The sequence below is a fragment of the Scyliorhinus canicula genome, chromosome 3, assembly GCF_902713615.1.
Source record: "Scyliorhinus canicula chromosome 3, sScyCan1.1, whole genome shotgun sequence".
NCBI lineage: Eukaryota > Metazoa > Chordata > Chondrichthyes > Carcharhiniformes > Scyliorhinidae > Scyliorhinus > Scyliorhinus canicula.
The window spans coordinates 263321076-263334026 of NC_052148.1; the positions used below are offsets into that span (position 1 = coordinate 263321076).

The 12951-nt window shown below is 48.1% G+C and overlaps 1 protein-coding gene across 5 annotated transcripts in view; it reads right to left on the reverse strand.

Moving 5' to 3' along the window:
• Window positions 1–3153: 3153 nt before the first annotated feature.
• The window catches only part of fam13a (family with sequence similarity 13 member A), a 228315-nt gene continuing 218517 nt past the window's right edge, over window positions 3154–12951 (reverse strand). For all 5 annotated transcript variants that reach the window (XM_038792722.1, XM_038792725.1, XM_038792724.1 and 2 more), the window contains 3 exons: window positions 9721–9917; window positions 7764–7865; window positions 3154–3371 (listed from right to left, as the gene is read on the reverse strand). In XM_038792722.1, coding sequence (XP_038648650.1) covers window positions 3248–3371; window positions 7764–7865; window positions 9721–9917 — 423 coding nt within the window. In that variant the 3' untranslated portion in view covers window positions 3154–3247. The remainder of the gene's footprint in view (window positions 3372–7763; window positions 7866–9720; window positions 9918–12951) is intronic.

Consider the following 12951-nt stretch of genomic DNA (forward strand, 5'->3'; position numbering starts at 1 on the left):
GAAGAGGATCATTCAAATCAACACTTGAGTGCGGTAATTACAGCAAACTGGTGCTCATTGATTCAATACCATTTATTTTCAATGTTCCAACTTGGGGAGGGTTCCCTCAGCATCCCTCAGCATTTATTTAACCTTATTTAAGGCTTTCTGGTTTCTTTGATCAAAGGAATGTTTTGCAATGAAAGGATGTTGCAAATTCAGTCCAGACTTCTCAATGTCTGATGAGGTTTTAACTTTTTTTTTAAATTTGGAACGCGGTTTTGTCGATTTTAGAGTTTCTAGAATGCAATGAGTTAGCAGGAACTAATATCGAATCAGATGTCTGGAAGGGAATTTTAAATTGTTTACGCACCCATCAGGTTTTTAAAAGCTCTGATTTCCCCAGGAGGGTAACATTAATTCAGACCCGTAGGAGATCTGTACTCTTATTACTGCACTTGATATCTGGGCCTGAGAATTATATTTTACATATAAACACAACGTATTACTCTGAAATTCCGTGCAATAGTGTTAACCCACACGTAAGGGAGACTGCCAAACATCGGTGTGGTGGTGGGGGAGAATTGCAGTTGCATTAAAGATTTTGCACGAATTATAGGTTTGAAGAGGTTTGCCCGATAGCTTGGTCTTGAATACTAGACTAGGTGATCTGATATTAAATGTACCGGAAGACTGAATCACTCGCTGCCTTCTCATTTCTCCTTTTGGCATCCTTCACTGACATTACACCTTTCAAAGCCAAATCCTTGTTCGGCTGAATCCAGGCGGTTCTACACTGTTTGATATGCAGTCTTGGCGGCAGGCCACACAAAGCTAAGGTTCCCAGAGCTGGCAGCAGCACAGAAAACTCTCCAGAGTGCTGTCCCTGGGGTTTATAAAACTGAAACACTCTCCCAAGGATTTAATGGCGACCAGTCTCGGGAGGTGAAGGCCAAATGGGGTTAGAGGGTGAGGATAATTGGACTGCGCTGTGTCAATATAACTCATTCCCCGTTTCCCAGGAATCAAATCGTCCCCATTTCTATATTTCCGTTAAAACTGCTATGCAAACATTTAACAGAATCACACAGTGGAGAAGAAGCCCTTCGGCCCATCTAGTCTGCGCCATTTATAATGGAAACTGTATTTTTAAACATGCCATGCAATACGCCCGTGTGTGTTTGTTACTAACACTGACTAGTTACATCACATCAATTAATGCAGGAAAATCTCCCAAGGCATTCACACATGCATGGCGCCTGGTCATTTCAATGTCAACGTGTCACAGAGCTGGAGTCGCACGTAATGTAAAATATAGATGAGTAGTTTTTAGATGCAGGATTGCATCTTGCTAATTTAGGTAGAGGCCAATTCCGGGGAATCTAAACACAGCACTCCCAATCCTGTTCCAGAATTCCCAATGCGTGCTCCTGTTGTGCGAAGGGAATAATATTTCGGAACATCTGCCCAATAGCGTTTGGCTTAACTTAGCCTTCCAGAGCTGACCTGTTGGATCTCGCAGAGACTGTGGACGCCTGACATTCTTGTAACAGCTCTTCAGCAGCCCAAAGGTGGGCGGGTTACTTAACAATTGTTACAAAGTTAGGCCAGAGTCACAATGGGACAAGCTGACAGGATAAAAAGTACAGTGCTTTCGCTATGGAACTCCTGTAAATGTCGCTGAAGAAAAAAAAACACTGACTGGAGATGTGAGATATGAATCCCTGTGCAGGGATCAAAACCACAACGGCAAGCATTTTAATGTGTTCTGCAGATTATGGGAGTTTCTTCGCTTGTGACCCTACAGGAAGTATTTCTCACCCAATCCAGTTCTTGCAGCGGAGTTTGCAACAGCTTTGCTCGCTGGCAGACATACAGATTTCGGAAAGTGTATATCAAAAGGTCCCAAACATACCGGGGAAGGGGGTGAGGTCCAATCTCCTTGGGAATAAAGTTTACAGGCTGGTCGAGCTCCTTTTGATGCAGGACACCAAAAACAAAAAGTGTTTTCAAATCTGACTTTGGCAGGCTTTTTGCCAAAACCCTGTTAAGCAGGACACGTTTTACTATCTCAAAAAGAAATGTTTGCTCACGTCTAAACCTCAAAATGGGGAAAGGCATCGCCTTGCGATGACTCTGAACAGTAAAACAATTCGCCAACAATGTACTGCCACAGCATTCACAGAAAAGGAAAAGATGCTCACAGCCAATCTTTCCTTAAAGTTATTTCCAGTTCTCCCACACCCAATTATGTTGTCCAGGTAAAGGGATTTTAATGCCATTGCGTCAAGTTAATTATTCAAGCTGCATTGATAGGCTGTTACATAAAAAGATGCCAGTTACATGTTTCGCACTCCATTCAATCATCATCAAACTGGCAAAATAAAACAGGGCTAATTCATGAAACAGGCTGGAATTCTATTTGTGATATACCCCAGACCATCTTCCTACGCTGCATTTCTACAAACCTAAAAGATCAGTATGTTTTTTGTTAAAGCAAAAGCTAGATGTGCACACAAATCATGGTTCAACGTGCTCGTCACTGAATTGATTCTCTTTTCTGGAAAGCATTCTGAAGACATCCCGTACGACAGAAAGAGCGAATTTAATCGAGATTCGGGGTGGGGAAATGCTGCCAGTAATTTAGTTAATTTGACAATTGTCGAGGGCCCTTTAAGTTCCCGCTGATGGGACTGTCGTCATTCCGAGCTTTGAAGAACACGGAACCTTCAGAGAACCAGCCTCTGGATCTCCGGATCATTCTACCCTTGTGCCATGCGCGGCCCCAGTCCTCCTCCAGACCACTTTGCTGACCACGCAGCCCCACAAAGTGTCCGCTGATGCGATCGGCTGAAGGTCACGCAATTCAATCCGGAGTCAACTGAGGCAACTCTCCCAACGCAGATTAGTCAATCACGGCTTCCTTGGGAGACCTCTTGCCCCAGGAGCTCAGATTTTGGACAAGAACGGGGAGGAGCAAACACCATCACGTTGAGAACCTTCCTCGAAAGCGCAGCAGGAGTGTGCGTGTGTGACAGTTGTTGCTGGCCGATGTCGCTCCGCACTGCTGGCACCGGGCATTATTCTCCGAGAGACAATCGCGTTGTGGCAAGGCCAGTAAAATCAAGGTGCGTTACCGTCTTTCGCCGGGGAAAGGGGGGAGGGAGGAGGGGGGGGGGGGGGGGGGGGGAGAGAAACGCTGCTGCTGTGGGACCATCCGCTAAATAAAAGAGGCAATGAAAATGATCATTGCTGAATCAGTGTGTGTTCATATGACCTTCGATGGATCTTGTTTGCTTATGAGCACCTCCAGGAGCCTCAGCTTTGCCTTGACGTGTTTGTATTCACTGTATTCTTCAGCCATGGGTGCACGGTCCTCTTTCTGAACATTTCTAGACAAAATAAAAGAACCGGTTGAATCACAACAGGAATGGAATTCTGTATTTTAAAATTCTTTTTGTTTATTCGTTATGCGTCGCAGGCGGTGGTAGCGTTTATTGCCCATCCCCTTGAAGGGGAAGTTAAGAGTCAACGACGTTGCTGTGGGTCTGGAGTCACATGTCGGCCAGGCCGGGTAAGGATGGCAGATTTCCTTCCCTAAAGGACATGAGATTGTTTTTTTTTTTAAAACAATCAGCAATGGTTTCATGGTCATCACTGGACTTGTATATAACTCCGTATATTTTATTGAGTTTAAATTCCATCACCTGCCCTAGTGGAATTCGAAGCCGGATCTCTGGGCGGCAAGACCACGATGCCACCACCTCCCCTACAATTCTGATGTTCTTACTCCCATTAACTACTCTACATTGGTTATTCTGATCATTCTGGGTAGAAAAGGCTTACATTTGTATAGTACCTTCCCCATCCCCATTTAGCCCAAAGTGCTTTGGAGCCAATTAAGTATTTCTTTGAAGTCCGTATTGTCAATTTGAAAATCATCCTCGATGTAAATGTAATTTACCGTTAACAAGGTTGCAATAAAGGATCTGTGTTTTGCGACGTTGGTTGAGGAACAAAGATCAGCGAGAACACCAGGGGTAATCCTCCTGTTCTTTCAGGTACAGTCATGGGATCTTTCACCTCTGCCCGATGGCAGACCGGGGCTCAGTTTAAACACAGTGAAGGGCAGCCGAGGCTAGTGAGTGTACCGCACAAGTGGCCCGCTTTCATGTCAGTGTGCCTCGAGATTGAAATCAGGCTTGTTCACTAACCGTGACTCCAGGAATAAGATTAAATACATTTAATACACGCCAAATATTTCAGAACGAGTTATAGAGAATGCGTCATCATTTTTATATTGGCAGCAGAGTGGTTAGCACTGCTACCTCGCAGCGCCAGGGACCCGGGTTCAATTGTGGCCTTGGGTGACTGTGTGGAGTTTGCACTTTCTCCCCATGTCTGCGTGGGTTTCCTCCGGGTGCTCCGGTTTCCTCCCACAATCCAAAGATGTTCAGGATAGGTGGGGTTGTAGGGATAAGACAGGGTAGTGTGCCTGGGAAGGGTGCTTTTAATGTAGACTCGATGGGCTGAATGGCCTCCTTCTGCAATGCAAGTATTCTGTACTAACAGAACTACCAGCAACTTCAAATGGTAAAAACAAAAGCAATATTTACACTTCAGACGCAGTGGGATCACACAGCTCTCACAGGCAACCCACTCACTCGGTACTGACCCTCCGACAGTACAGCATCCCCTCAGTACTGACCCTCCGATAGTGCAGCACTCCCTTAGTACTGACCCTCTGACAGTGCAGCACTCCCTCAGTACTGACCCTCTGACAGTGCAGCACTCCCTCAGTACTGACCGTCCGACAGTCCAGCGCTCCCCCAGTACTGACTCTCCAACAGTGTAACCCTCCCTCTCGATGCTGACCCTCTGACAGTGCAGCACTCCCTCAGTACTGACCCTCCGACAGTGCAGCACTACCTTAGTACTGACCCTTTGATAGTTCGGCACTCACAGAGCTGACCCTCTGACAATGCAGCACTCCCTCAGTACTGACCCTCTGACAGTGCAGCACTCCCTCAGTACTGACCCTCTGACAGTGCAGCACTCCCTCAGTACTGACCCTCTGACAGTGCTGCACTCCCTTAGTACTGACCCTCTGACAGTGCAGCACTCCCACAGTACTGCCCCCTGACAGTACAACACCTCCTTAGTACTGACCCTCCGACAGTACAACACCTCCTCAGTACTGACCCCCCGACAGTACAACACCTCCTTTAGTACTGACCCTCCGACAGTGTAGCACTATCTTAGTACTGACCCTTTGATAGTTCGGCACTCCCAGAGCTGACCCTCTGACAATGCAGCACTCCCTCAGTACTGACCCTCTGACAGTGCAGCACTCCCTCAGTACTGACCCTCTGACAGTGCGGCACTCCCTCAGTACTGACCCTCTGACGGTGCAGCACTCCCTCAGTACTGACCCTCTGACATTGCAGCACTCCCTCAGTACTGACCCTCCGACAGTGCAACACTTACTCAGTACTGACTCTGACAGTGCAGCACTCCCTCAGTACTGACCCTCTGACATTGCAGCACTCCCTCAGTACTGACCCTCCGACAGTGCAACACTCCCCTAGTACTGACCCTCTGACAGTGCAGCGCTCCCTCAGTACTGACCCTGACAGTGCAGCACTCCCTCAGTACTGACCCCCTGACAGTGCAGCACTCCCTCAGTACTGAACCCCTGACAGTGCAGCACTCCCTTTGTACTGACCCTTTGACAGTGCAGCATTCCCTCAGTACTGACCCTCTGACAGTGCAGCGCTCCCTCAGTACTGACCCTCTGACAGTGCAGCTCTCCCTCAGTACTGACCCTTTGACAGTGCAGCACTCCCTCAGTATTGACCCCGACAGTGCAGCACTCCCTCAGTACTGACCCTGACAGTGCAGCACTCCCTCAGTACTGACCCCCTGACAGTGCAGCACTCCCTTTGTACTGACCCTTTGACAGTGCAGCACTCCCTCCGTGCTGACCCTCCGACAGTGCAACACTCCCTCAGTGCTGACCCTCCGACAGTGCAACACTCCCCTAGTACTGACCCTCTGACAGTGCAGTACTCCCTCAGTGCTGACCCTCCGACAGTGCAACACTCCCCTAGTACTGACCCTCTGACAGTGCAGCACTCCCTCAGTACTGACCTCATGACAGTGCAACACTCCCCTAGTACTGACCCTCTGACAGTGCTGGAATCCCTCAGTACTGACCCCATGACAGTGCAGCGCTCCCACAGTGCTGCACTGTAGTTGATGGCTGATGGGAGTACCAACTGAGCCATGGCTCGTATTCTGATAAAATAACCCAATACAGATCTCTCCATTCTTTTAGTTTTGCCGAACTCCGATGTGGTATTTTCCTGTGCTGTTAACTTTCTCTGATTCTAGCCAGGACAAACATCTGGCGGGCTTGACACCATGGGGTTCGGGGGTTGCTGTTGGCAGTCCACTAGAACAGAAGAAACTGTACCGCCAAAGCGCACATCATTGGTTGGTGCAATGTCCAGTCGCCCTCTGGAGCCAGTAAAATACGAACTGAGATTTATATAGCACCCTTAATGGCAAAACATCCCAAGGCTCCTCACAGGAGGTAATTGCACAGAAAAAAAAATTAATAGCAAGCAAAAGGAACAGACCTTGGGCGGGGCGTCGCAAACTTGGCTAATTGGGTTGGTTATAAGGAGAGAGTTGAACAGGTTCAGAGAGAGAATGCTGCCTTGACGGCAGTATGCGGGAGCACTGTCGGAGGGTCAGCACTGATGGGGCACTGCGCTGTCCTTGACGGCAGAAGTTACGGATGCCAATGATGGCGAAGGAAATGAGGAAAGAATCGGAACAATCTCTCCAAAGCATTTCGAGACCAGGGCAGGAAACAACCATTCAGAAAACTGGTATAATGACCAACGTTGCATTCACTGTTAGAAACCAGATCCTGTAGCAGTTACTTAGTACAAGATGCCTTCAGACTGGTCAGATAACAGGCTGAGTTCCTACTCACTATCTGTGCAGTGGGAAACTGGTCCCTCCATCATGCAGCCATTTTTCAGGGTGATCAGGTATTGCGGGATGCAGCCGTCACGGGCAAGGCCAGGGATTCCTTCAAAGGTGACGTGAAGGACATTTTCCTGCTACACTCCTGACCAATGTGTCGGCTGTGCCTCGGACGGCAGCACTCGCGCCTCAAGAGTCAGAAGGTTCAAGACCAACTCCGGGAACTTAGCACCAGATCTAGCCCGATGCCCGGGTGGGGTGCTGAGGGTGTGCTGCACTGCCGGAAGTGCCATCTTTCAGAGGAGATACTGAACACGGTTATGTCCTCTTGTATGTAAAAGGTCCAGTGGCACTATTGCAAGCATCTTGGTGAACGCATAACCCGCCTCATTAAAAGAAAGATGATCTGGCCGTTATCTCATTACTGTACTATCAGCAATGTTTATCTTTCAGGGGAGGTTTTAAGCCAAAACCCTGCTTTGTTTGCCCCGCCTGCCTTTCAACCCCTAGAGGGTCTTGGACGTGCATGAAATTGGAGTCACCTTAAACTGAGACACTTTACTTCAATGTGTGGGGATAGGGGGGGGGTGGGGGGAAGGGTGTGCCTCTCTTATTACAGAGGCTGTCAAGGTGACTGCCCCCTAAAATCCCTACATTACGGATCGATCAGAGAACCTTGGATGTTTGATCCAAGATGGAGGAAAACAAGGTCTCACGCGGGACTCGCTTAACATTTGACGGATTGCTACTTAACATTGTTGCTGAAAACATTTTAATGAGAGAACAACCTTTCATTTTCCTGAAAAAATGTGTCCTCAAAATCCCTCAGGGTTTTGCGTAGCCTCTTCTTGTCAGCTCTTGCTTCTTGCAGTTGTTTCAGAAGTTCTGGCCTAGAAATGTCAGGACAAAATGTTAGCCCTGAATTATTACACTGTATTGAAATATTAAAAACACCAAAGACATTTTTTCTTTGCCTTTCATTAGCAATCAGAGACATGTTTTCTTTAATAAAGCCTACTAACCTCGTAAAATCAAAGTATATGCTTAAGGATATTGCACTCTATAATATGAAAAGATATGAGCAGATAATGCTTAATTGATCACTATGTATATTGATATGGTGATGGGGATAATTTAACTTGGAAATTAAGATTTTCTATTGAAGGCCTGAGTTACAGACGGAAAGCAACTCGTGTTGTAGTTCAGGGGGAGACAGAGCTTTGCTGCAAAGGTTCAGGGTGGTAGGTATGAGAGCTGGTTTTATGTGGGGCTGTTGGCAACGCTGCAGTCAGCAATTACCCTGTTCACCAGTGTGCAGAGGGTAAGGGCAGGATTAGACAGGGTTTGACAAGACTTGGGACCCTGAGCACAAAAGCCTTGACCGCCACCAAGCTGTTCCTCCTGCCCTGCCGGAGGTTAAACTGAGGGTACAGAGTTTGAACAATGGCTGAGAGGAGATGGGCGGCACGGCAACAGAGTGGTTAGCACTGCTGCCCCACAGCTCCAGTGACCCAGGTTCAATTCCGGCCTCGGGTGACTGTCTGTGCGGAGTTTGCACTTTCTCCCCGTGTCAGCATGGGTTTCCTCCGGGTGCTCCGGTTTCCTCCCACAGTCCGAAGATGTGCAGGTTAGGTGGATTGGCCGTGCTAAATTGCCTCTTAAGCGTCCAATGGTTAGGTGGCGTTATTGGGGTACGGGGATGGGGTGAAGGCAGGGGCCTAAGTAGGGTGCTCTTTCGAAGGGCTGGTGCAGGCTCGATGGGCCGATTGGCCTCCTTCTACACTGTAAATTCTATGAGATCTCAGAGAGCTTTACCTGTGGGAAGTCAATGCAGGAAGTAGCTGCAATGTTATGGAAAATCACGGGTCTACTAATTTTCACCCAATAATTTCAACAGATGAAAAATGGTGGACTCCATTGATATAATCTTGCACTCAGCACAGCGCAATGCTGCGCATCTCGACCCTGAGTTTGGGATTCCTAATTGGCCATTTCTCTACACGAATAGCTGCGTTTAATTGTGAAATCTCCCGAGACCTCCGGCAAGCTTTGCAGCTACGAGAGACAAGAGACAGAGAGATATCCTCAGGTTCCTTAGAAAGGTTACTGCATCATTACAGCACATTTAGCCCAACTGATCTGCACCAATGTTTGTGTTTCACGCCAGCCTCCTCCCACCCTATTCAGTCCCATCTCATTAGCAAACCCTTCTATTCCTTTTTCCTTTGTGTTCTTGTCAAGCTTCCTCTTAAAGACATCTGTGCTATTCGCCTCCACTACTCCCTTTGATAGCGAATTCCACATTCTCTCCACTCTCTGGGTAAAGAGGTTTCTCCTGAATTCCCTACAGGATTTACCAGTGACTATCTAACTTTAGTGACCCCTAGATTCAGATTCCAGTCAATGGAAACATCTTCGCAAGGGATTTTCCATGACTACCCCACCCCACTCCATCTCATCAAACCACTTGATCATTTTAAATATCTCTATTAGGACCCCGAACTCCGTCTTTTATCTGGAAGAACATTAAGACCCAGTCTGTTAAACCTTTCCTGGTGGTTATAACCTCTCAGTTCTGGTATCATCCTTGTAAATCCTTCTTCCTGCACCTTCCCCAGTCACTCTGCATCCTTTTTTCGTGATATGGAATTGGATCTAAAAGCCTAGAAACAGGACGTGGGCAGCAGAAGCTAGGGGAAGAAGAAAATCTGGAGGTCAAAGGTTACTCTCAATCTCTCAACTCACATGGAGGCCGAGTGCAGGGTCGAGAGCCTCAAGTCAAGGCTGCATCGGGTTGGTGTCCTGTCTTCGGTGGGTGACTCAAACCCATCGGTGTCATCGTCCAGTTGATCCAGGAAGCTGCGGATGGTGAATACCGGCTTCCCCGTAACCAGGGAGTCAGTTCTAGCATTACAGTCATCTTCGGAGCCATCCTCCTCCTCCTGAAGAACAAAACCACAGGGCCGTGGTTAAGAAAATAAGAGCATGTCATTGATGCCATTCCAGCTGCAGAGGGATGTGCGGTTTGCTCTGCTAATTTCCACGCTCTCCTTCCCCTTGGAGACCTGAGCTCCTCCCTGCTACAGGCCCATTTCTGATCTGTAGCCAACGGCAGTGAGCGTAGGTGGCACATTTGGCCAAGAGGTGGAGCCTTGGGCCTTCTTGGGTCTGTACTGGCCAGTGCTCTCCATACCTGGGACAAAGACAGCTTCCAGTGCAAAGCACATCCTTGGAAGGAAATTTTGTAAAGTAGAAAGGTAAACCAGAACAAAAGAAGGCAACTTTTCAAACAGGACAATCAATGGACTTTTCATTGATTTAATCTATTTTCAAAAAACAAATGTGAAACAGAACACTGAAGCAAGATGAAAATTCTACTCTTGCCCATGTCCAAATGCACTTCAGTACATACCAACTGAAGGCTGACAACCGTGTGCAGGTAGGGCACTGAATGAACCTCTGTACTATCTCCTGTGTACAATGCTACCAACTGACTCAGGTTTTGACCGTAAAGATCTCACGCTGAGGGGGATGGGGGGGGGGGGGGGGGGAAGAAGGGGGGTTTGGGGGGGGAGAGTGGGGGCACCGAGGAGCTGACTGGCACCCGCGGTCGAACCCACGACTTTACCCCCCCCCCCCCCCCCCCCCCGGTTCAGATTCAGCACAGGTTGTGCGCCTCCCACATGCAAAGGGTGATGAAAGTTCAAACTCTCTTCCACAAATGGTAATTGATGCCAAATTAATAGTTGATTTAAATATCAAACACTGATGAGATTTTTGCTCGCCAGAGGTATTTAATAGTCGTGGGAAAAAGACAGGTTCTTGGAGTTGGATAACAGGTTAGCCACAATCTCACTGAGTGGTGGAACGGGCTAAATGGCCTCCTCTGGTTGATGTGCTCACTCACTTAGATCTGTAAATGTCAACGTTCAAAATTAGTTTGGATGGGTGGATAAAGGATAAAATTATTTTAATTTTAATTAATGTTCTGCTTATGGGCGTCATTTATTGCTCAAACCTGGCCAGCCGTCTGAAAGGTGACGGAGGGCCTTCTACTTGAACAGCTGCAGTCCATGTGGAACATACTCCCACGGACTCCGATACGGAGCTCCAGGAATCTGATCCAGTGCTGACGAAGGAGCGGTGACACATGCCCAGGTCTGGAGGGTGTGAGCCATGGAGGGGCCTTTGGCGAAGGTTATAGATTTGGGAGGTACAGTTAAAGAAGCTTTGGTGGTTTGGGGCAGTCCATCATATAGATTCAGGGAAACACCACCACCTGGAAGGTCTCCTCCAAGCCGCTCACCATCCTGACTTGGAAATATATCGCCATTCCTTCAGTCGCTGGGTCAAAACCCTGGAACACTCTCCCTAACAGCACAGTGGGTGTACCTACGCCACATGGACTGCACCGGTTCAAGAAGGCAGCTCACCACCGCCTTCTCAAGGATTATTAGGAACGGGCATTGAATACTGGCCTAGCCAGCGATGCCCACAACCCATGAATTAATAAAAACAAGATGGTACACATCACAGCACGCACATGGTGGAGGAAGTGAATGTTTATTCTCAAGGATATTCCTGGGTGGTGGGTTAGCTCCCTTGGTTGGACGGCTGGTCCATGATGCGGAGCAGCACTCAATGGCGCGAGTTCAATTCCCGTACCGGCTGAGGTAACCTTGCCCCTTGCCGGAGGTGTGGTATCACCACCAATCATCCCTCTCTCAAAAGGTGATTATTAATTATCAGCCTATGGCCCTCCGGGACTATGGCGATTTTCATTCCCAGGATACAGAAACGGTGTGGGCAAATGTGATGAATTCCAATGCCTTACCTGCCACATAAATACCCAAGGACTGGTTTCCATGAGATTTCACAACATCTGATACCTTTCAGCCCATTGGGCCTTTTGTGACCATTCAATTAGACCATGGATGACCTGTACCTCAACTCGGTTGACCTGCCTTTGCGCCAAATCTCTTCAAACCCTTGCCGAAAGCTTCTTTCGTCTCTCAAAGTAACCCGAGTCCCTCATCATTGATACCATTCTAGCCAATCTCCCTGCCCTCTCTCCAAGACTTTGATATTTTTCAGTGCTCAGAACTGGGTATGGTCCTCCAGTCAGGGCGAACCAGTGATTTATAAAGGGTTCGGCATGTCATACCTCACTTAAAAAAAACTAATCGCGGAAGAGGCCAATAAAAGGTACTCACTCAACCCGGCTACTGTGAAACCCTGTGTTTGAGTCATGTTCCGTTTAATGGCTACTTGTTCACCAAAAAACATTTTGGGCACAATGGGGCGTGCCACCGCTATGTCTGATTTTACAGGAGATGTGATTCCAAATAGCCACCGGATACAAGAAATCACAGCAGACCCCCTGGAGCTGTGCCACCAACGTTACAAAAGTAACGAGTAAATCCTTCAGCGGCAAAGATTGAGGGAGTCCCACGTTTCAGCGCCTGTGTAATAACCACAAGCCCACGATTCATTGCACGCTCGTGGAGCTGCTGAATTCCCCGTACCGCACCCTGGATGCGGGCGGTTGCGAACGCCTGTCAGATGGGGCCGGTCATCGTCAGTGTAACCTATCCGGCCGCATGTCACTTAGTGGGAAACAACACCCAGGGTACCTGGCATTGCAAACCCAAAATGACTTCGGCCTACATCTGTCCCGGCTGCTAGACCGAATGTGCTAGATCATCGCAAGCTGCCTTTCACCCACTATAAATATCTCCACTCCGAGAGGTAGGCCTCAGGGGAGGAAACCGTGTACTTGAGCACTTTTCTCTCCTCACTTTTTCGTCCATGAAATCTCAATTAACCATGAGCTTGATACACAAGACTTTTCTTCTTTAAAGGTTGTCTGTGCAGCAAACAATGCCGTTAATATTTGTAGACAAGAAGTTACGATGGGTTAGTTTCTTGGCAGGTGGGCACGAGTCAAGAGCATAGAAAAGGGCAGCACGGTGGCGC